Source organism: Dama dama, chromosome 23 (genome assembly GCF_033118175.1).
Source record: "Dama dama isolate Ldn47 chromosome 23, ASM3311817v1, whole genome shotgun sequence".
Classification (NCBI taxonomy): Eukaryota; Metazoa; Chordata; class Mammalia; order Artiodactyla; family Cervidae; genus Dama; species Dama dama.
In genome coordinates this window covers 70020449-70042468 of record NC_083703.1, presented here as the reverse complement: position 1 = coordinate 70042468, position 22020 = coordinate 70020449, and the positions used below count along the sequence as shown (strand labels likewise).

The 22020-nt window shown below is 46.5% G+C and overlaps 1 protein-coding gene across 5 annotated transcripts in view; it reads left to right on the top strand.

Moving 5' to 3' along the window:
- Positions 1–22020, top strand: part of CHD6 (chromodomain helicase DNA binding protein 6) — a 193015-nt gene that overhangs the window by 157243 nt on the left and 13752 nt on the right. For all 5 annotated transcript variants that reach the window (XM_061127304.1, XM_061127305.1, XM_061127306.1 and 2 more), the window contains 6 exons: positions 2864–2993; positions 4600–4660; positions 13736–13796; positions 14492–14708; positions 16398–16606; positions 17660–19243. In XM_061127304.1, coding sequence (XP_060983287.1) covers positions 2864–2993; positions 4600–4660; positions 13736–13796; positions 14492–14708; positions 16398–16606; positions 17660–19243 — 2262 coding nt within the window. The remainder of the gene's footprint in view (positions 1–2863; positions 2994–4599; positions 4661–13735; positions 13797–14491; positions 14709–16397; positions 16607–17659; positions 19244–22020) is intronic.

Sequence of the window (22020 nt, the reverse complement as noted above, 5' to 3'; positions counted from 1 at the left end):
TACATTGTGCTTTTGGCTTTAAAGACTTCGTATGTGATGAGCTTAGCAGACACACTGTGAAGATGGGGAAGACCTAGCCTCTGTACCCAGTGCTGGGGGACTGGTGTTAAGCCACACGTGGTGCTGACCGACTCACTTTTGGATGGGACCAGACCCATGTAGTTGGACAGGGATGTTGGAATCAAACCTAGGCTGGGCTGAACAGAGACCTGTGGTTGACTCCATGGACCCATCCTCTTTGGTGTCTTGCGGAGTCCAAATCAGATTCCGCTCCTGGTGAGGTGCCATCCAACAGACAGTCCATGGGCCTCGGCTTAGGCCTGTCCTCACCTGGGTAACACATCTCATCACCCTACGTAACAGCCCTCTCCGCAGAATAATCCAACCCACACAGTGTGTCTTACCAGGTGACAGACTCTCTCAGATACCCAGCAGCCAGTGGACATGTGACATTTTCAGAGAGCCACGCTATCTGGTGTTTTATTTTTCAAGGCTCCATCAGGAGCTCTCTCTGCCTCACCTCCTTGCCCTGGAGATACAAGTATGAGCCGTAAGGCTGCAGCCATTTTCTTTGTTAAGAAACATGCAGCTGTTCATTGTCCAAGGTTTCATGGCTCTTTTAGTCCACCCCAGACATAGTCTGCTATGACCCTGCCTAGATGAGAAGACTAAAGCCCCGGTTCCATCTCTGAGCTGACCACCGTGGAAGAACTGGCTGCATCTTTGTTGGGGCTTCCACTGACAGCAAGAAGGACTCTGCAGCAAATCTGTTCTTAACGATGCTCTTTACAGCTCTTGATCGCAGGAAGAAATGGCCACCGCCCCTCTAGGGCAGCCTGGACTTACGAAATAGTCATCACACTGTGGGTTTTAGTATCCCTGTTCACATTCTTATAGAGGAACTTTTAAACTAAGTGGACAGGGGCAGGCAGCCTGTTGCTCGACTGTTTATGTCTTTATGTTGCTATCACACACCTCCTACTACTCTTCAACAGTCAGGGTTTTCTAGGGAACTCAATCAGTCACCCTCGCCCACATCCAGCTCCGAAGCTGGTTGAGAAAGAGAAGTGGAGAACCTGTCCAAACTTCATACCTAAGCCCGAGAAGTCTGCAGAGGAGGAACCCACCTGGGTAGTAGGCACCTCTTTTCCTGGGGAGCGGCAGGTGGAGATGGTGGCAGGCGTGTCCTCAAAATAGTAGGAAAGTCACAGACATTCCTGTCTTGGTGTGAGCTGAGGCAGAACAGGGGGAGAGGGTGAGAATGGTTCTTCCTACAGTGACTGTTGGAAGAGGATCCAGGCCTAACTGACACATCCAGGCAGTTGTTAATATTGAGTTTATACAATGTCAGGCTCTGTGTGAGGAACTGAATGTATAATGCCAAAGCAGATACAGATTCTGTCCCTGGGAAGCCCTCAATCTCATGAGAGAGACTTAAAATAATCACACTATCGCCCTGAGGAATGACTGAATAAAGAACATTAGGGACCTATTTCTCCCACCATATGCCTCAGGCAGGCAGCACCTGTCGTGAAGAAGGCAGAAGAGTGGCTTTGGATTAAAAGATGAAGTACCTGAAGCCCCTTAGAGAAAAAGTACCAGGTGCTGCCTGCATGTGAAGGCTAGACCAGCATCAGCAGTGATAGCGGAACAGAAACCAGTCTAGAAGGGAAATACCCAGCAAAGTAAAATCCAGTGTGTTTGATCAAGCCGGTTCTCATTTTCAACACAGCGTCTACTCTCACCTGAGATGGGCTCTCTGTACCTACTACAGAGCTAGAAATGGACTTTGTTAGGAGCAGCAAGAAAAGGATGTTGATGATTGTATAGGAGTTCCCCCCAAATAGTTGATGTGACAACAGCTATGACCAAATATCCGGTCTCATTATAGGATTACATTAGAGTCAGTAAAATAGCATTCTCAAGCATGGTGTTATCCAGTTAAAAGTGACATTGTTGAGTTGTTTTGCCTGCCTTCTGGGGTCTCTCTTTCTGGGTCAAAACTCCTCCATCTGTTTTTCACTCTGGGGATACAGTGAGAAGTTGTTCCAAAGCCCTGGTCAGTGGGTTAGGATTTTATACTGAGTCTATGAACACAGAGGCAACGAGTCCTTTTTAATCCAGTCAACAATCCCAGTGATCCTGTTTATGTTTCATCCTTTGCATCATCACTTTGCTCAATTTCCTTTTCTAACACATGGGATAAATTTGGACAAAAGAAAATTATAGCCCATTCAGGGCTTCCCAGATGGTGTTAGAGGTAAAGAACCTGCCTGCCAATGCAGGTTAGACATAAGAGGCGAGGGTTTGATCTCTGGGTTGAGAAGATCTCCTGGAGGAGGGCATGGCAACCCATTCCAGTATTCTTCCCAGAATCCTGTGGACAGCAAAGCCTGGCGGACTGCAGTCCATGGGGTTGCACAGTCAGACGTGACTGAAGCGACTTAACAAGCATGCATGCAGGCAGGAGATGACAAGATAACAAGGTGTCCAGAGTTTGGGGGTGGGAATGCAGTGAGGGGAAGAAATTGTGAAACCAGCTTGCCTAATCCTCTTGCTGTCCAAAAGAAACAAGGGGGAATGGAATCTGTATTTTATGTGTCTTCAAGGACACACGGTACACCTCGGCTTTCATTTTTTCGGTCAAGCATTACACAAAGGAGTCCATTTAAGCTCAAGGATCTTCCCCCAACAGGGAGTCTTACAGGATCCGGTTATTCTTAAGTAAGTATTTTTGGTTGGCTTGTTTTGCTTTTTTACTTAACAAGGGAAACAAAATGCCTGTCTAGGGTGCAAGGCAGATTTAATGAGTTCTGACATGACCCCTATCATGACCTTGTCGTTTCTCGCCACCCCCAATCAGGTTACGAGAGGTACAATGCCATGCGAGCCGACCCAGCACTTTGCTTCCTAGAGAAGGTGGGCATGCCAGATGAGAAGTCGCTTTCTGCAGAGCAGGGTGTCACGGACGGGGCCTCAGACGTCCCTGAAAGGTGAGAAGCTGCACAGAGCAAGCACACTGACTTGTCGCACCACGAATCTCTGACCACAGGCGCCCAGCACTCTCCTAGTCTTCCTCACAGCCTGGCATCTCCCTTTAGCCTGAACCGCCTTCCAGAATTGCTTCAGTTACATGCTACAACACCTCGGGCCTTTCTCGTGAATTCTGAACACTTTGATCCAAATACCCATTTCCATACTTCCTGGGTTCCCCAAGCTGCCCACCATCCTGCCCTGTTCCCTAACCAGCCTCGTCTGGTCAGAGGATTCTTGAGGAGTTCAGACCTCTCTTAACCTCTCGTACTTGGCAGAAAGTTAAGAAGAGGCACAGCAAGTTCAGGCTTCCTGACCTTGAAATGCCTGAGATGAAATACTGGCGTTTTCTAAGGATTGCACGGTCCATGAAGAGCCGCTGCTTGACGGCCATGGCACTCAGGTCCTGTCCATAGGTTGTGTGTAAAAAAGTATGGAGACGTCCCCTTTGTCTGAGTTTTATTTACTTTTGGCATAAGCCCACATATATGAATTCATAGAAGAACTAAATAAATGGCCAAAGCTGTGGTTTTCATATGTGTGTATATGTGTGTGGCTATTTGAAAGACATAGCGTAGAATCTCTTGTTTTGCATGTGGTGAGCTTTTGGCCTGATCTTCTCCCCCAAAGTTGTATTTTCTAGGGTCACGGGCAAGGCTGGACTCAAGGGTACACAATGCCAGCCCCCCTAACTATCTGCTAAGGCTGAGAAAAGGATGAAATGCATTTTTCCATCCACACTTAGCCCCTGACAAACACTCTAGCTAGCTATCATAACATTCTGTGCCCCCAAAGATAATAAGGATACATCCAGAGAAATGTTAACAAATGCCCAGAGGACCAGTGGTATTAATGTTGGGTTCACGGGCTTGGGAGAAACACCACCTGGGGGAGGTGCCTGAATGTGGCTGAAAGCTGGTTTCTCTGTGGGGAAGCTGTTTTTGCCTCTGGTCCAGGCGACGAAGGTAGGAGGCCCCTCCTGCCTCCAGGACCTGAGCGACAAAGAGCAGAATATTTGAGACAGGAATCCTTCAAAGTTGATTTTTCCAGGGATCATGAAAAACAAATAGGCATTAGCAGTAAGCAGTGGATTTAGAGGTGAGCTGCCAATGGTCCATCAGGTAGTGTCCTTCCTTGGAAGTGACCGCTGCCAAACATGAGCGATTCTGCACGGAGACTTGCCCTACCATGGGAGCTGGGGTCGGCCCATCAGGACTCTTGGTTTACACGGCTGTCAGTGTCTAGAATCTGTTCTTTTATCAAAGCCACGTATTCAGCTAATTCTTGATAGGCAGTAATTAGCTTTTTAAAGATAGCGTCATTGTTGAAGAGCAGGCCTCTGAACTTTCCTGAGTAGATCATGAGGCTCCTGCTGAAGTCTCACTTGAGAAGAGGTCATTGCTCGTAGAAGTTGTAACACTGGAGAAATCAAGATTCTGAGGCCTGTGGAGAAAGGAGTCTCTTTGGTCAGTGATTTAAGGGGGTTTTGTGCCAGCATCCTGGTTGCAGAATAACTCCTAGGTGGTGTTGTGATGTTTACTCTTTTAATTTTTTTTTTTTTTTTAGGGGCAACACGGATAAAGAAGACAATACAGAAGACAAAGTAGATGGCCCTCAGAAACAAGTGGTGAGTCAAATGTGAGAAATCCCTATGTATTGGAATTGGTATATTGGTCTTTGATTGCATTGCTGCAGTTGCATGCCATTTTCCCCAACATGTTTTTGTAAAAATTGTCAATTCACAAACTGCTTTGCAGTCTTACTCTAATGAAACTTTTGCTTTTGAGATAACTGTAGATTTTAGATGGAATCAGAAGATGCAATGCAGGGTGATCCCGTGTACCTTCTATCCAGTTTCCCACCATGGGGATAATCTTTTCCAGCATCAGGGTCTTTTCCAGTGAGTCAGCTCTTTGTATAAGGTAGCCAAAGTACTAGAGCTTCAGCTTCAATGTCAGTCCTTCCAGTGAATTTCCCTCTCTGCATTACTTTAGCTATGCTCTATTTACTATAAATGGTAAAATTTCTTGCTTTCATTTTCATTCAGAACAATGTATTTAAAACATTTTTCCCCTGAGACTTTTCCTTGGGCCCATAGATGATTGATCAGATGTGTATTATTTAATTTCTAAGCATTTGGAGATTTTCCTAATCTTTCTGTTTATTTCTAGTTTGACTGCAACTGTAATTATGGATTTATGTCTTTCTCTTTTTAGTCTTCTGTCAGTTTTTGTCTCATGTGTTTTGCAGCTCTGTTGTCTGGTGCATGCACATTTAGGATATGTCTTTTTGGTGGGTTGACTCTGCTGTCAATATAGAATGCCCCTCCTTGTCTGTCTAGGTTTGTTTTTTTTTTTTTTTTTGGCTCTGAAGTATACTTTATCTAATATTAAGATAGCTACTGCTGGTTCCCTTTGACTAATGTTTGCACGATTGTCACTTTTTCCATCATTTAACTTTTAACCTGCCTATTTGAAATGAGTTTCCTGTAGACAGTGTTTAGTCAGGTTATATATTTTAAGGCACCCTGTTTTATAGTTGATATAGTCAGCTATTTACATGCAGTGTTATTATTGATGCATTAAGGCTTAAGTCTGACATTTTATTGTTTTCTCTGTGTTTTGATTCTCTAGTTTCTTTTTCCTTCTTTCCTCTGGTTTACTGGAAATTTTTTTCTGATCCTTTTTTGACTTATCTATTTTTAAGCTTCTTAGTGGTTATTTTAGATATTTTACTACATGTACATAATGTGTCACAGTTCACTGGTATCATTTTACCAGTTCAGGTGAAGTATAGAATCCTTACTGGAGTTTATCCTTACTTCTAGTTTTTTCCCTTTATAATGGTCTTAAATATTTCTCCTACATACACTGAGAATAATGATAATGTAATTTTTGCTGCAACTATGAAATATAATTGAGAAAATTCAAAAGGATAAGGAACATCTACTGTTTTTACCCATACATTTACTTCCTGTGTTCTTCTTCCTGATGTTCCAAGATTTCTTTTTTCTGTTGGGAGAAATTCCTTGAGCCATTCTTTTAGGATAGATCTCCTGGTGATGATTCTCTTAGTTTTCTTTCATCTGGGGATATCTTGATATCCTCTTCATTCCTGAAGGATATTTTCACTGGATATAGGATTCTGGGTAGACACTTTTCTTTCAGCTCTTGAAAATGTTGTGCCACCTCCTTCTGGCTTCCATGGTTTCTGATGAGAAATCTTCTGTTACTTGAGTTGTTTTTCAATTAGTTAAGGTCTCTTTTCTCTTTTGCTGCTTTCAAGGCTTTTCTCCTTATTTTTAGTTCTCAGAAGTTTAACTCTGAATTTTTTATATGTGGATTCTTTGAGTTTATCCTGTTGGTGTTTTTTCAGCTTCTCAAATCTGTGGATTTGCCAAATCCGTGTCCTTTGCCAAATTTGGGGAGTTTTCGGTCATTATTTCTTGGATCCCTTTCTCCTTCCTTCCGGAACTCTGATGACATGCATGTCAAGTCTTTTGTAACAGTTCCACTGGTCCCGGAGGCCCTGTTTTAATTGTCTTTAATCTGTTCCTCTCTGGTGGTCACACTGGGTACTTTGTTTTTCCCTCTTTGAGCTTGCTGATTCTTTCCTCTTTCTCCTCCCTTCTGCGGTTGAGCGTATCCATTGTGTTTTTGTTCAGTTTGGTTTCATCATTGTATATTTCAAATCTAAAATTTCCCTTTGGTTCTTCTTTGGAGCTTTGTTTCTTTGCTGAGATCTTCTGGAGTGTGTTCAGAATTCCTCATTGATGACTGCTTTAGATTTTTATGTCAGGTAATACTTAAGATCTCTGTCATTTCAACATTAGCATCTGTTGGCTGTCTTTCTTCATTCCGTTTGAGATCTTCCTGGTTCTTGGTATAATGATAATGTGATTTTTGACTGAAACCTGGACATGTGGGGTATTATATTATGAGACTTGGGATCTTATTTGAAACTTCTGTTGTGACTGCCTGCCTCTGACACCTCTATCACAGAGGATGGGAGCGGGGGCTGGGGGAGGTGGGGTAGTGCACAGCGTGTATCACCTTTTGACTGCCTGGCTGTAATAGAGATTAATGTTCCTAGTCAGCCCCCAAAGATACCTGGGGGCAGAGTGGAAGTTCAGCTCTCCATGTGGTCTTTGCTGATACCATGGGCGGTTGGGGACCTCATTGCCAACTGTCAGGGATGAAAATCCAAGCTCCCTACTTGACTTTTTGACACACCACCCAGCAGGGGAACCGGGTGCCCTAGTGCAGCCTGGCAAAGGCAGAAGTCTAGAGTCCCCACCAGCCTTTGCTGGTGTGAATGTGGTAAGCCACTGTCTGCTCTTGTGTTGTTGGGCTGGAGTGTAGCACGTCGCGTCTTAACATTGTGTCCATTCCTAGCCTGCCTTTTTCCTTGTCCTGGGCTGGAGAAAGCAGACTTTTTTTGTCTGCACTCTTTTGTCATTTCCAGGTAGCCGCCTTCATTACCTCCAAATCTAAGGCATATAATAAGGCAAAAAAGAAAACCCAAGGAACTCACCACTGTGTCATTCCACGGGTCCCAAAGTCTCTAGTTGGTCTACCTTCTCTTCACCTTTCAGCGTTTTCTTAGGTGTGTTTTATATATAGTGTCTGGCAGCTTTAGTTGTACTTATAGTGAGCAATAGGGAAATAATGCATCTTCCCAGAAGTAGAAATCTATATTGCACATTACAAATGAGCTTCTAGGACTTTGCATATGCAGACCGAAACTTTACTAGAGCCCTAGCACTATTCAGCCACATTTTCTCTGGCTTTGCGTGGAGAAAATAAATCTGTTAGGATTTTGTGGATTCTGGATACCAGAAGTTACTATAGCGTTGTCCTCAACTGACTCTTATCCGCATAATCTTTCCTCTTCTCCTGATCAGCAACCAATAATTGTCGGTTCTCTTCTTTTGGTTCTAGTTGGAAGCATGGTATCTACTTTGGTTTCCATCAGTTCTGATTCCTATAACAGTAACAGAGACATCACTTTCTCAAAGTAAAAAAAAAATTTATTTTTTGAAGATATGTTTCCATATCTCCTCAAGATTTAAGAAGCAGTGGATTGAAGCATATCACCCTCAAACTTCAGACTGTGGACCTGGCAGAAGGAAGCTGGCGTTGATCTTGACTTAAAATCTGAGCTCTGCCGTTCAGTTCCCTACCTTATACTGTTATTTCTTTTATCTGGAACGTGGGATGTGTTTTTCCATGGTGATAATTAGTCACTGCGTCACATCCTCCTCTTCTGAGACCCCATAGACTGTAGCCCACCAGGCTTCTCTGTCCATGGGATTGTTCAGGCAAGAATAGGGAGTGGGTTGCCATTTCCTCCTCCAGGAGATCTTCCTGACCGAGGGATCGAACTCATGTCTCCTGAAAGTCTCCTGCATTTTAAGTGGTAACTCAAGTATCAAAGAGATGGAAATAGTACCTTAAATTTTTCTGAATAGTACTCTCTCCAAAGAACTATTCCCACTTGTATCTGTTGATCTTCACCTCAGCCGTGTGAAATAAGAGCTTCAGGTGTTAACTGCCCTCATTTGAAAGTTGAGGAGATTCACCCCCCCCCCCCCTGGAACGTAAAGGACTTTACCAGATTCTCACAGATAGAAGAGTTCAGACTAGATACTGCATTAGACAGATTAGACAGTAGAATTCAGACTAGATGTTACGGCTTTTTTTTTTTCCTGATCAAGTATTCTTTTCATAGTCAGAAGAGTTGTTGTTGCTCAGTCATGTCCGACTCATTGTGACTCCATGGACTGCAGCACTCCAGGTTTCCCTGTTTTTCAGTCTCCCCGAGCTTGCTCAAACTCATGTCTATTGATTCAGTGATGCCATCCAACCATCTCATTTTCTGTCACCCCCTTCTCCTCCTGCCTTCAGTCTTTCCCGGCATCAGGGTCTTTTCCAGTGAGTCAGCTCTTCGCATCAGGTAGCCAGAGTACCGGAGCATCAGCTTCAGCAACAGTCCTTGCAGTGAATATTCAGGGTTGATTTTTATTCTGGCTGCAGGTATGCACCCCTTCTCCCAGCAACAGCCAGTGTGAAGAGGCAGACCAGCTGCATGCCAGGCCCAGCTCTGAAGGCCGCTCATAGAAAAGTTCATGTGCCTCACTCCTGGGTCTTGTCCTCACTCTGCAGTGCTTCCTACAGCAGGTGCTCTGTAAAGGAGGGTGATGGTATGTGCCAAGTGACCTAGGGAAAAACTTCTGCAGGGAAACTTAATGCCTAACATGGTCAGATCCTACTGGAAGAAAAGTTCAGTGAGGGGCTGAACAATGACTCTATTCTTAGGAGCTGAGAGTTTGAGGGGGTCTCTGAACTCAAATAGTGATGTTTGACTGTAGCTGGAGTACTTCCAGGCTTACCAAGCACGTTTCCCTTTCAGTTGGGTGTTACTCTTATCCCCATTCTAGACGGGGGGGAAGATCAAATAGTTTTAATGAGCTGCAAGAAAAGTCATACTAGCCAAGAGCAATGTCTCTCCGCTCACGTCTTTTTCTAAATCCTGCAGTCTTTCCGTTGTAAAATCCTTGAATTTTCTGTTAATGACATTTGATGTGTGTCTATTTTCTACATGAAATTTATGAATGTCGTAGGATGCTTGATTTTTCCACAAATGAGAACTGCTGTGGGATCTTTTTAACTGCCTTTCTGCATCGTGTTACCTCTACACAGAGAGCTCCTATGTTCTCCTCGTAAACTCTTGTGTCCTTCAGTCTGAAGCTCAAAAGTTACCTCTCAGATGTCTTCCTCCTGCCTGATTTGGGTCTGGCAGGGTTGGTGACTCTTTCTGATTTTCCCACTGTGTTTAGGAACACTTACCACATTGCATGTTGTTTTTGCTTAGTCGCTAAGTCGTGTCCAACTCTGCGATCCTGTGGACCATAGCCCACCAGGGTCCTCTGTCCATAGGATTTCCCAGGCAAGAATACTAGAGTGGGTTGCCATATGCGTCTCCAGGGGATCTTCCTGACCCAGCGATCGAACTGTGTCTCCTGCATTGACAGGCAGATTCTTTATTGCTGTGCTACCAGGGAAGAAGCCCTATCACACTGCATGGCTAGTATTTATTAATATCTCTCATAACTGCCAGAACTTGAGCTCTAGAGGGATAAGGACTCTATCTTTTTGCACTGTTGGAATGCCTGAACCGAGCACAGTTCCTGACACACAAATATGGGAAGGCCACTTGTGGCCTCTGCATTGGCCCTTGGGTTTTGTGAGTGCCTAGAGGAAGTTCCCTGGGCCTGCAGGTCTGGGCTGCCACCACCCCCACCCGCACCCCTACCCAGGCCAAAGTGGGGAGGCAGCGAGGCCTGGAGGAGCAGCCGCAAGCACGGGGATCCACTGTTCTCGAATCTGGAAACAGCCCTGCACCCATGTGGAGCTAAGATACTGGTGGAGAGTGACAGTGCATTTGATTCAGCCAGGTGTGTCTCCACCCACCCGAGGCCATACTTGTCAGTGGTTAGAGCTCCTCATCCCGGTTCAGGCCTTCCAGGTTTGAATTCCATCTTCACTACTTATAATAACTATAGTATTCGATAAGATTATCAACCTCCTATTATGCAACTTCTCTATGTCTAAAAAGGGTCATTTAGTCATTTTGAATGAATGAAAAACACATATGAAGTACTCAGTATGATATCTTACCCACTTATTTACCTGGGTCTCCATAGACTTTAGTTATTATTGCTGTTGTTTTCCACTGTGTCACGAAGCTGTCCTTAGAGGACACATTTTAGTTGAACGAAAGACATGCTGGATGGTCCCCCAGCAGTTGGGTCCATGTGTGGGTTGCTCCTCAGTCCCAGCTGCCATGTGTCAGGCATCTGCCTTGTGCCAGCATGTAGTTAAACAGTTCACATCATCAACTTACCTGTGCCCCACAATCACCCTATAAAGTGCTATCATCTCTGTTTTGCAAATGAAGTGAGCTTGACCACAATCACCCTATAAAGTACTGTCGCCTCCATTTTGCAAACAAAGAAATAAGCTTGAGCGAGCTGGAAACAGCTTGCCCAAGATCAGAGAGCAGTAGGCAGTCAGACTCCAGACACCAGCGGGCTCGGGATGGAGAGCCTGCAGGGTGGAACCAGTCCACTGCCTGCACGTGGACGGTCTTACAGGGACTCTGTACTTTGAAGTGATGGATTCACACTTCTTCCGAGATGAGTATTTCTTTCACGTTGATTCACAGAGGCAGAAACCAGGAAATGTTCAGCCACAGACTTCAGAGGCGGACTTCCCGTGTGCTTCCCAGTAATAAAAAAAACTGGTGATGTTGAAGATTATGGCATCTTTTTTACTTTGGCTGCTGCTCATCCAGATCTTCTCCTTTCTGTCATTGCCAGAGAGGGGACCTACCATCAGGAGAGGGCAGGAGACAGAGAGGCACTTAGCGATCCCAGAAGCCTTCCTGACTTGAGAGGGTTGGCCTGAGACCAACAGAAAGCACTAGGGAGACTGGAAAGGAGGCCTGCGTGTCATGTGTGTCTGCCACCTGCCGCGTGGAGCTACCTCTGTGGATTCGGGGTGTGGTGGTGCTCACACCAACCACTTATATGGCATAAGGAACCCCCTACTAGAACCCAGCTAGAACATTTCTCAGTCTAGAAGTGTCTATAATTAATTGTAGCTTTCAGCATTCAAAGGGTCTTCACAGATACTGTGAGAATACTCAAAAATGTTCTCAGTGGCAGGAAAGGATGTAAGGCATGGCTGGTTGGGTTTTACTTATAACTCCCTAAACAGTGGTAAAGGCTGTGGTGGTACATTTAAGTGACACTTCAGAATGGTCCAGTCGATGAGCCTGAGGCTTCCTCCCTTCACTGATGTCGTATGGCCAAAGGAGAGAGATTACACTAATGTTCTCCAGCCCTAAAGATAGGTTTCACTCTCTGAGTCACATTTTCAGCTGGGACTCTTTTTTTTGGACAGCTCAGTGGTTGTAGTGTAGGCCCTTCGCAGACTCCTGTGCTCAAAATCCAGCTCTGCCCTTTGGTATCCATGTGACCTTGGCAACTTACAGAACTTCCTCGAACTTGTTTTCTGCATCTGTAAAATGAGGATACTAATACTTTCTTTCTACCTGGGGAGGCAGTTCTGATGACTAAAGGAGAGAAGCCATGTAAAGGGTTTTGCACAGTGACACGTAGTTCTCGGTAACGTCAGCAGTTATCACTATGCCAGCAAGAAAATGAACCCCTGCTCCTCTGCCTTCTCAAGGTTTTATCTTTCGGGTCCTTCCATGGTATTAAGGGCCCAGGAGAGAGGTTTGGATTTTAAGTATCGTCAGTCGTCAGTATCTGTCCATCCCTCCTGACCCGAGGTTACGGCTCTCCTGGGCTATGGGTCCCAGTTTTCTGTAAAGGACCAGACAGTAAATATCTTAGGCCTGGGGGCCAGAAGAGTCTTCCATCACATCTCCTTCTTTGCCTCTTTCTTCTCCTCCTCCTCCCCTCTCCCTTCCTCCTCCTCCAATGTAAACCCCATTCTTAACTCAAGGGCCACACAAAAACCATCGACAGGCTGTGGATTGCTAAACCTTCTTCTGATCTGGCCCTGTGCTCACTCTTGGCGGCAGTCATGAATCCTGGGCTGATTCTCACCTATCGGTCAGGTCTTAAGATACTCGTCAGAAGCACTGTATGTTAGGTGGGAAAAAATGGGTGAACTACGTGAAGGAGATTAAGCGGCATCAACTTCCATTTATAAAATAATAAGTCATGGGGGTGTGAATAGGGGGAACCTACCACATGAGGAACATAGTCAGGAATATTGGAAAAACTCTTTGTGGTGACAGATACACCCACGGTGGGGATCATTTCATAACATATGGAGATATCAAATCACTATGTTGTACACCTGAAACTAATATAATACTATTATGTTAAGTCCACTTCATTAAAAAAATAAATAAATAAATTTTTGTGTTAAAAACGGAATCTAGTTGAAGAATAGCACTAGCTCTTTGCCCTTCCCCAAACTCCCACATCCCTTGTGTGTGAGGAGCCTTTGAAGTTCATTTCCTGAGACCAAGCAAGCCTTTGGAGAGGAATCCATTAGAGCCAGCTTGACATATACTCTGACTTGGATAAGCTCCGTGCCTGTGATATCACTTCAGCTTCTGAGCTTCAGATTGCTATTTTAATTTTAAATTCCTGGAGTTTTGCACCATCAGGTCTCCCGTCTGGAGCAGTCATGTTTTAGGAAAATAGTGTCGATTGCTGTAAAGTACATGCAGCATAATGAACATGAGCGTGACACTTTCCCACAGCAAAAATCCAACGACGCAGGCACATGTTTTATGAAATGACAGTATTAGATTGCATGCGACAACGATAAAGCAAATATTTAAGTTCACAATTAAAATAGTGCATGTAAAATGTAGTTGCCAGGGGGAGCGTGCCAGTTCATCATTCTTCAATCTCATTCTCTCTACAGGCAGAATCATTCCACAGAATTCCAGGGGGAAAACAATGCTTATTTTAAATAAACTGCTTTCTGGCTCTTTGAAGACTGTGCATAAGTTAAGCTTTATTCATCAGGGACCGTCTTGATCTTTGAGATGTTCTTGGTCAGGAGATGTTGCCTGTGCATCTTTACTCCTTCTGTACGGGGACTGGGTGTCTGAGCTGCAGTTTTGCTGATGACTCAACTTCATTTATCCCTAGGAGAGTTCCAGTGATGGAGGTGATGGCCTTTTTGCTGAAAAGAAGGATGACACCCGGGCAGGTGAGACTGTGTCCTTCTGAAGGCAAAGAGAAATAAGATCTCCATTTGTAGTTATCCTGGAGTTCATGCGTAATTTTTTTTAAAATGCTGTTTTTTTTAAGGAGGTTGTTTTTAAAAGCCACTAAAGTTGACCTTCACCAAACTCTGCTGGAGTCGCACATGGAGCTTTAATGTGACTCCGGCCAGCTTCCTCTGCCTGGCAGTGAAATGAAAGTCAGGATGGATTTTGAGGATGAAAAGAAATCATGATTTCATTGATTTTCTTTTTTTTTTTTCTCTTTTGAGAAAAGTTAGAAGTATTTGGTTTGTCTTTTTGATTATTTTTCTGAATCCAGACTTAATGCAGGCTTTGGTCCTTAGAAAGCCTAGCCACGCAAAAACCCATAGTTCTAGAGAGAGAAGGTCTCCCATACCTTAGAGCAAGACCCTCGAGTCCATTCTGCCCCGACAAACAGGCACACTGTATCTGAGAGAGAACAGAGCCCACCACACCCAGAGCTGTTTCTGCAGTACCATTGCAGCCTTTCCAGCTGTGCCTTGCTCCCAAGCTGTTAGGTATCAGCTACTTCCATTAAGTTACAGAGTCCACTTTAGTTTTCTTTAAACGAAGGGAAACAACAGCCACCACCAAAAAACCCACTCTCCATAGTCTTAATTCTGTCTATAAATACTAATATCCTCACTGATGTTTGAAGCCCAGGATGGCTCCGACCCAGACAAATCGCCCTGGCCGGTTTCATCCGCACTCACTGCTCGTCTCCGACGCTTGGTCACCATTTACCAGCGCTGTAACCGCAAGGAGCTCTGCCGGCCTGAAGTCCTGGGACTAGGAAACCAGGGCTACTGGGTCCAGGAAGAGATGTTCCGGAGGTCCTCAGAGATGGAGCTCATCAACAAGGAAGCCCAAAAGAGGTAAAAGAGGGCATGCTGAGCTGCCCCCTGGGTCAAGGTGACCAGGGAAACACTGATAGCTGGAGGGCAGGTATGTCTGATGTTCTCGTGTGGAGTCAAGCCGTCTCTAGAGGCCATTAAATCCAACCTCAGTGGTGGTGTCATGCTGGCCCAGGAGTCCAGTGAGATCTAGGACACCCTCTCCTCACAATTCCCAGACTTGCGTGAACAGGACCCCAGTCTCTGGGGATGTGATTTAAACATATGCATCAGGTCATATTCTTTTAGCAGCAAAATGAATAGCACGCATTGAAGTGGCCTTGTTGTAGCCAACAGTCCTTATCAAGCCTTTGAGAGCAATGACTACCATAAAATGCCAGCCCTGAAGGAAGGAAGGAGGTACTTGCACATCTAAGAATTAAGCTAAAAATGGCAGCCGAAGGTCAGCACAGACTGGGGATGAGGCCACGAGAACGGGTTAGTGAAGCTCACGTTCTTTGAGTCAGTTCAGTCCAGTTGCTCAGTTGTGTCTGCGTCTTTGCAACCCCATGGACTGCAGCACACCAGGCTTCCCTGTCCATCACCTACTCCGGGAGCTTGCTCAAACTCATGTCCATCAAGTCTGTGATGCCATCCAACCGTCTCATCCTCTGTTGTCCCTTTCTTCTCCTGCCTTCAATCTTTCCCAACATCAGAGTCTTTTCTAACGAATTGGCTCTTCGCATCATGTGAACAACATGTTGGAGTTTCAGCTTCAGCATAAGTCCTTCCAATGAATATTCAGGACTGATTTCCTTTAGGATTGAGTTTCTATATAGCCATCCTTTTACTGTAATGTCCAGTGAATTGAAATACCACATAGTGAGTTCAATTACTTCTCTATATTCCTGGCTTTATGAAATTTGGTAATTCAAGGAGAAAAGTTCTCTGACTTGGCTCCAAAGAGGGAACCAGAGCCCCCTCCCCGCTTATTCTCACTCCTCCACTGACCCCTCACCCCACTCCTAGCTGAGTCCCTCCGGAGATAGCAAGTACCATGTACAAGAGCTCCTGGTAAAGAGTGTTGTGGGAAATAATAATCCATTTCCCTTAAGTCATTATTTTAGTCCTGCAGGGTATAAAATCTAGAGAGCCTTTGTGTCCTAGGAAAGATCACCCATCTACTTACATTAAGACCAGGAAGAAAGCCCGTGTGAGATGAAAGTCAGGGAGGTGTGTGACCAGGGGAGACCCCCGCCTCTCTCCACACCAGCTTCTCCATCTGTAAAATGAAGGAAGTGAATTTAATGGTCCAAAAGATCCCTCCAGGATTCTATGATTCTAATAGAATCCTTGTATAATCCTCCAGGATTCTATGATTCTCTGTTGTCATGGGCAGAATATTTAAGGCTACAGAGTATTTTTATATTAAAATCTTCATCTCCCACAAGAGGAAATGAACTGGGTAATTTCTGAAACTGGTAAGTCAAAAGATAACAAGCATGCACACATGATTTGCAGGTGGTGGTAGGCTGATGGGCTGTTATTGTTATAAGTGACTCCTCCCAACTTAAATAAAAATAAACAATAAAATAGATACGCTCTGCCTGCTCTGTGAACCTCACAGACTCTCCAACTAGGCACTCAGCAAGTAGTTGTTTTAAGCTTTTTTCAACAAAAAAAAAGCCACAAGGGAAAACCGCTCCCTCTCCTTTCTGATTCTGTCTCTAGGTGGACGAGGAGGGAGCAAGCCGACTTCTACAGAACAGTGTCTTCCTTTGGTGTCGTTTACGATCAAGAGAAGAAAACCTTTGACTGGACGCAGTTTCGCGTCATTTCCCGTCTGGACAAGAAGTCGGACGAGAGCCTGGAGCACTATTTCTATAGCTTCGTGTCCATGTGCCGCAGCGTCTGTCGTCTGCCGGCCTGGAAGGACAGTGGTGAGGATGCTCTGTTACTCTCTCCCCAGGGGGACAGAGAGGGTAAAAGCTTATTTTCAAGGTACAGAGTTGCTTTAGTTTTAGCTATAGACAGACTGCATGGAGAATTCAGATAAAAACAAGTGGGTTTTCCCAAACCCACACACTTCGAATTGAGCCCACCCTCATAAAATAAAATCTCTCTCCCAAAATGATGTAACTCCACCAAAAATTGAAATTCAGATTAAAATGCCACAGAACTGTTTTCTTTTTTCAGCCTCATAGAAATTTATCCTGCTGTGAGCTCTGCACTTCACTTAGACTAAATCTTAAATGTTTTCTCGTGTGTTGACTTGTAGCCACGGAAAATATGGGCCTGTCATTTAAACTTCCTGTGCTCCAGAAGAGGCCCCGTCTGAGAAATTTCTTCCTAGTGGGAATTTGCGCCAGCTTTCCCCCTGGCCTCTCTTCAGTCTCATTGTAATGGATTCACTCACTCTGGACCATAGTACTACATTCTAGAAAAAGCGGAAACAAACGTCGAGCCTACTCAGCGTGGGTTCTGGGCTGACAGGCGGCAGCATGTTCCAACACCCCACCTTTTGCCCCCCTGGTGGCACAGTCTGGCAGTTTTCAGTAAAACCAGGGAGCTACGTAGACTGGATCTCAGAGTCACGTGACAAGACCTAGACTGGCATTCTGGTTTGGACACCTTGAGCAAGTCGGCTTGTCTGATCCTCTTTCCTCATCCTCACACAGGGATGCTGGTGTAGCTAGAGGTTTTGTGGGATCTAAACAGCATCCGTAAAGTATCTAGTGAGAAGGCCCTTAGTACAGGCTTACTGATCAGGAAGTAATATTTCCAGAACTGGAGTGTTCATGCTCTCCTTTTACCCTCAGCGGGTCTGTCCAAGTTTCATAAAATCTTTCCCTCCTGTTTTAGCTTTTCATCTTTGAGGGGCCACTAAGGCCCTGCCTTGCTCAGGGCCAGGTGGTCAGGTGGTCAAACTGTGAGATCAAGGATGCAGGGGCTCAGGTGGGCTTAAGTGACGGACTCTGTGTTCTCCCTCGCAGGCCCCCTGGATCCCAGCATCTACGTGGAGCCCATCACGGAAGAGCGGGCCGCGAGAACGCTGTACCGCATCGAGCTGCTGCGGAAGGTCCGGGAGCAGGTGCTCACGTGTCCTCAGCTGCATGAGCGCCTGCAACTCTGCAGGCCCAGCCTCTACCTGCCCGTCTGGTGGGAGTGCGGGAAGCACGACCGCGACCTGCTGATCGGCACCGCCAAGCACGGCCTGAACCGCACCGACTACTACGTCATGACCGACCCCCAGCTTTCCTTCCTGGACGCCTACAGGAACTACGCCCAGCACAAAAGACCCGACCCCCAGGCCCCAGAGAGTCTCTGTTGCCTCTACCAGACCAACTCCAAACTGTATGAGTCTCTGGCCTATACGCACATGAGCCGGACTTCCGAGTCCCTTGAAAACGAACCCGAGAACCTCGTGAAAATCGAAGGTAGAGACGATCACCTTGGTCCACCCAGGGGCAGCTTATCTGACATGACCTGTGAAAGCTTCATCTCTAAAACTCAGGATGTCCTTTCCCTCACCCATGACGAGAGTCTGCTGCCTGGGTCCTTGGAGAGCATGATGTACGGAAAGAAGGCGCTAAGCCAGGAGACAGGCCCTTTTCAGGGCAGCCCAGGTGCCAGTACTGAGTCCAGGCAAGACACCGCGGCCATCTCCGCAGGCAGAGACGGGGACTGCCAGCCCCGGGGCCACGAGGCAAAAATAGCCTCAGATTCCTCTTTTATGGAAACTTTAGAAGCAGGAGTAGCTCAGATGAACATTAAAAACGAGAAACACCTGTTGATGTCTCTTTCAAAGGAAGGGGAACTCAGCTGCAGCGAGGCCGGGCCAAGACCTGAAAGCATTGGGCGGCTGGGCTCCAACTGCTTCGCCTCCCCTTCTTTGGACCCAGGGAATGAGAGCGGGTTCGTCGACATGTGCAACCTGAGTGTCTGCGACTCCAGAAGAAACATGTCATCTGACCAGCAGCTAATCGACTTACTAGAAAGCAAAAGCTTAGAAAGCAAATTGGTTTTGGGTCCGAACCACAGCGACGAGGAGGACGACGAGGACGAAAATGAGGAGGAAAGCCTTGAGCTGGCCGCAGGCAGGCAGGAAAGGCTGGCAGCGTCGCCTCTCAGCGAGCCCACCACCCGCATGGCAGGGGAGCAGAGCCTGGCCGGCTTCCTCACAGAGGAAGCCAAGAAAGGGAGCACGGAGGCCAGAAGCCAGCCTCTTGGACCTCAGGGCCCTTTCCTTCCTGCAGCCTGTCAGTGTCACTGCAAACACGTGGAGAGGTGGGCGCATGGCCTCGAGAAGGACGAGTTTGAAGTGGAGAAACCCCAGGCTTACCCCCCAGACCCCTTCATAAGCAAAGCCAATAATGTCACAATGAGGGGTGAGCCCACTGCTGTCCCACCTGAGCTGTTCCAAGTGAAGCAGGAACTTCTGAAGGAACCCTGGAAAGAGAGCACAGAAGGGAACCAAGGTCTCCCTCTGTATCCTGAAGGGAGTGAGCTCAAGCCGGAAGACATGGATTATGAGAGTAAAGAGGAGTTCGATAAAGACGGGAACTGCCAGAGTCAAGGTATCGTGTGTGGGACCTTGTGTCTTGGATGAACCAGTTCTCCCAGGCTGGGGAGGGCGAGTGCGTGGGGACTGGTGAGAGTTCTACTGCTTCTGAAACTGATCTCTTACACCCACCGTAGGTTTAGACGCGAAGGCTACAGGGCTTATTCTGAAAATGAGGCAGAGTAGCTTACATCTGATCATTCCAGAAAGCTAAGGATGACTGTAGCACCTTGGCTGCATCAGCTGCGTGGTCTGGGCAGGGGCTGTGTGCCGGTATATGTGAGATGCCGTATAGGATGTCGAGGGGAAAGAATTTGTTCTTCTACCAGGTAGGGTGCTGAAACTGGGTGAAGTAGAACAGCCAGGGAACGCCAGGAACCTACAGTTTAACAGAGATGCGGGTCATTTTTCAGGAACTCCACAAAAATAACTGTGATCTTTAGTAAGGTTGGGCTTCCCTGGTAGCTCAGCTGGTAAAGAATCTGCCTGCAATGCAGGAGACCCCGGTTCGATTCCTGGGTCGGGAAGATCCCCTGGAGAAGGGATAGGCTACCCACTCCAGTATTCTTGGGCTTCCCTGGTGGCTCAGCTCGGTAAAGAATCCACCTGCAATGCAGGAGACCTAGATTCAATCCCTGAGTTGGGAAGATCCCCTGGAGAAGGGAAAGGCTACCCACTCCAGTATTCTGGCCTGGAGAATTCCGTGAACTGTATAGTCCATGGGATTGCAGAGTCTGACACTACTGAGCAACTTTCACTTAACTTTTTAGTAAGGTTGGGCTTCCCTGTTGGCTCAGACAGTAAAAAAGAATCAGCCCTCAGTGCAGGAGACCTGGGTTCAATCCTTAGGTCAGGAAGATCCTCTGGAGAAGGGAATGGTAACCTACTCCAGTATTCTTGCCTGGAAATTCCATGGACAGAGGAGCCTGGCAGGCTACAGCCCATTGGGTCCCAAGAGTCAGACACAAGTGCGTAACTAACACTTAGTAAGGTTGACAAAGATCGTCCCATTTATTTACTTAATTGTCAAAACCCTGTGTTGTAATGTCAGTGCATTGTATTGAGATTCCTTTGAGTAACTCAACAGAAATAAGAATAACCAAATTAGGGAACTTCCTTGGTGGTTCAGTGGCCAACACTCCATGCTCTAGATGCATGGGGCTCTGGTTCGATCCCTGGTGAGGGAACTAGATCCCACATGCTGCAACTAAAGATCTCGAGTATCACAGCTAAGACCCAATGCAGCCAAATAAATAAATAGTTTTTTAAGTAAAAAAAAAAAAAGAATAACCAAATTCCATGGAACTCAACAAAAAGGCAAAGAGGTTTGATCTTCTGAAATAGGGAAATCTTAGGTAAGGAAAGGATTTGAAAATGTTAAGAACCTAGGTGACCTGAGATCTGCATATGCTTTACGTGGATATGAATATAGTGATTAGAGATCCTGATCAACAACAAATGGTTTTTAACTTTTTCACTGTCGTTTTTATGTCTTCAAACCCAAGAGGGTGTATTAGGGTGAACAAAAGATAGTTCTTATTTATCCTTGTCAGAAAAAAAACAAAAAAACAAAGAGTACCCTGTTGGTGGCTGGCCTGGTGCCAGGGCCCATGTGTTTTATTACACAGGGATTCAGGCGGGCCAGCCCCTCCCACATGGAACAGTGACTTCTTCCAAAGCTAAGGTTCCGCAGGCCACACAGCCAGAGGCGAGCAGTGGGCGAGCAAAGCTTCATCTGTATTTTACAAGCGTCCCCACCCCCACCCCCATCGCTTGCATTAACATCCTCCACCCATCCCAACCGCCAGGTCACTAGAGAAATTTGTCCTCCACGAAACTGGTCCCTGGCACCAAAAATGTTGGGTACCGCTGCTCTAAAGTGGGAAAGAGAGAGCAGACCCTGCTCTGCTCCCCGGGCTGTCCGACTTCCTTTTTATTTCTGAGCTCCCACCTGTGGCTTCTGCCTTGTGATTGCTGACTCTCTTGGGAAGGGTTCTGAACCCAAGTTAAAGTGTGTCCACTAGCCGGGCTGAGGCCAGAGATGCTGGACCGCAAGGAGCAGCATCACCCCTGTGGCCTCAGCCGCCCCAGGAGGAGACAGCCCTGACCTGCCCACCCTCCTCGCCCCAGGCCACAAAGGGTCCCTGCCACACTCGGGGCTATATGTACACCTTGCTCTTTGAACTCTGTCATGGGGGAAATCACCAACTACTCAGTCCTGGGAACACATGCAGTCCAGCAGCGATGGGTTAGAGGAGGTGCTCGGTCCTCTGCTGGCCGTGGGGCCGGGCTGTGCTGGGCTAGGAGGCAGCAGTGAACTTGATAAGCTCTGATGAGCATCCCGCATGCTCAGCGGTGGGGAGTCCCTTGCTCCAGTGCTTTGAAGAAGCTTTGGCAGACCCCAGAAGGGTTCCTCCATACCCGGGGTGTGGGCTCGGTGGGGGCCAAGAGGGCCCTCCCTGTCTTTCAGCCTGGGACTCTGTGCCCGAAGGAGCAGTCTCTGGCCTAGCTGGGGGACCAGCCTCTTCTTTCCTGACTCCTTCTCACGCAGCATTGTGTTCTTTTCTCAAAATTTAAATTCACCTTCTCTGCTGAAAACGTGGCAGGGATGTGCCCCCATTGGACCTAGAATAATTTGGATTTTCTGTCCCAGCCCATAGAGCTCAGCATGATGGTGATGGCTGCCCCCACCTCCACCACCACCCCCCTATCTTTGTATATACTTGGCCCCCCGACCTTGTTCCTCAGCAAGTCGTGCGCACCCTTCCCCCACTGCTGCCTCTTCCTGGGTGG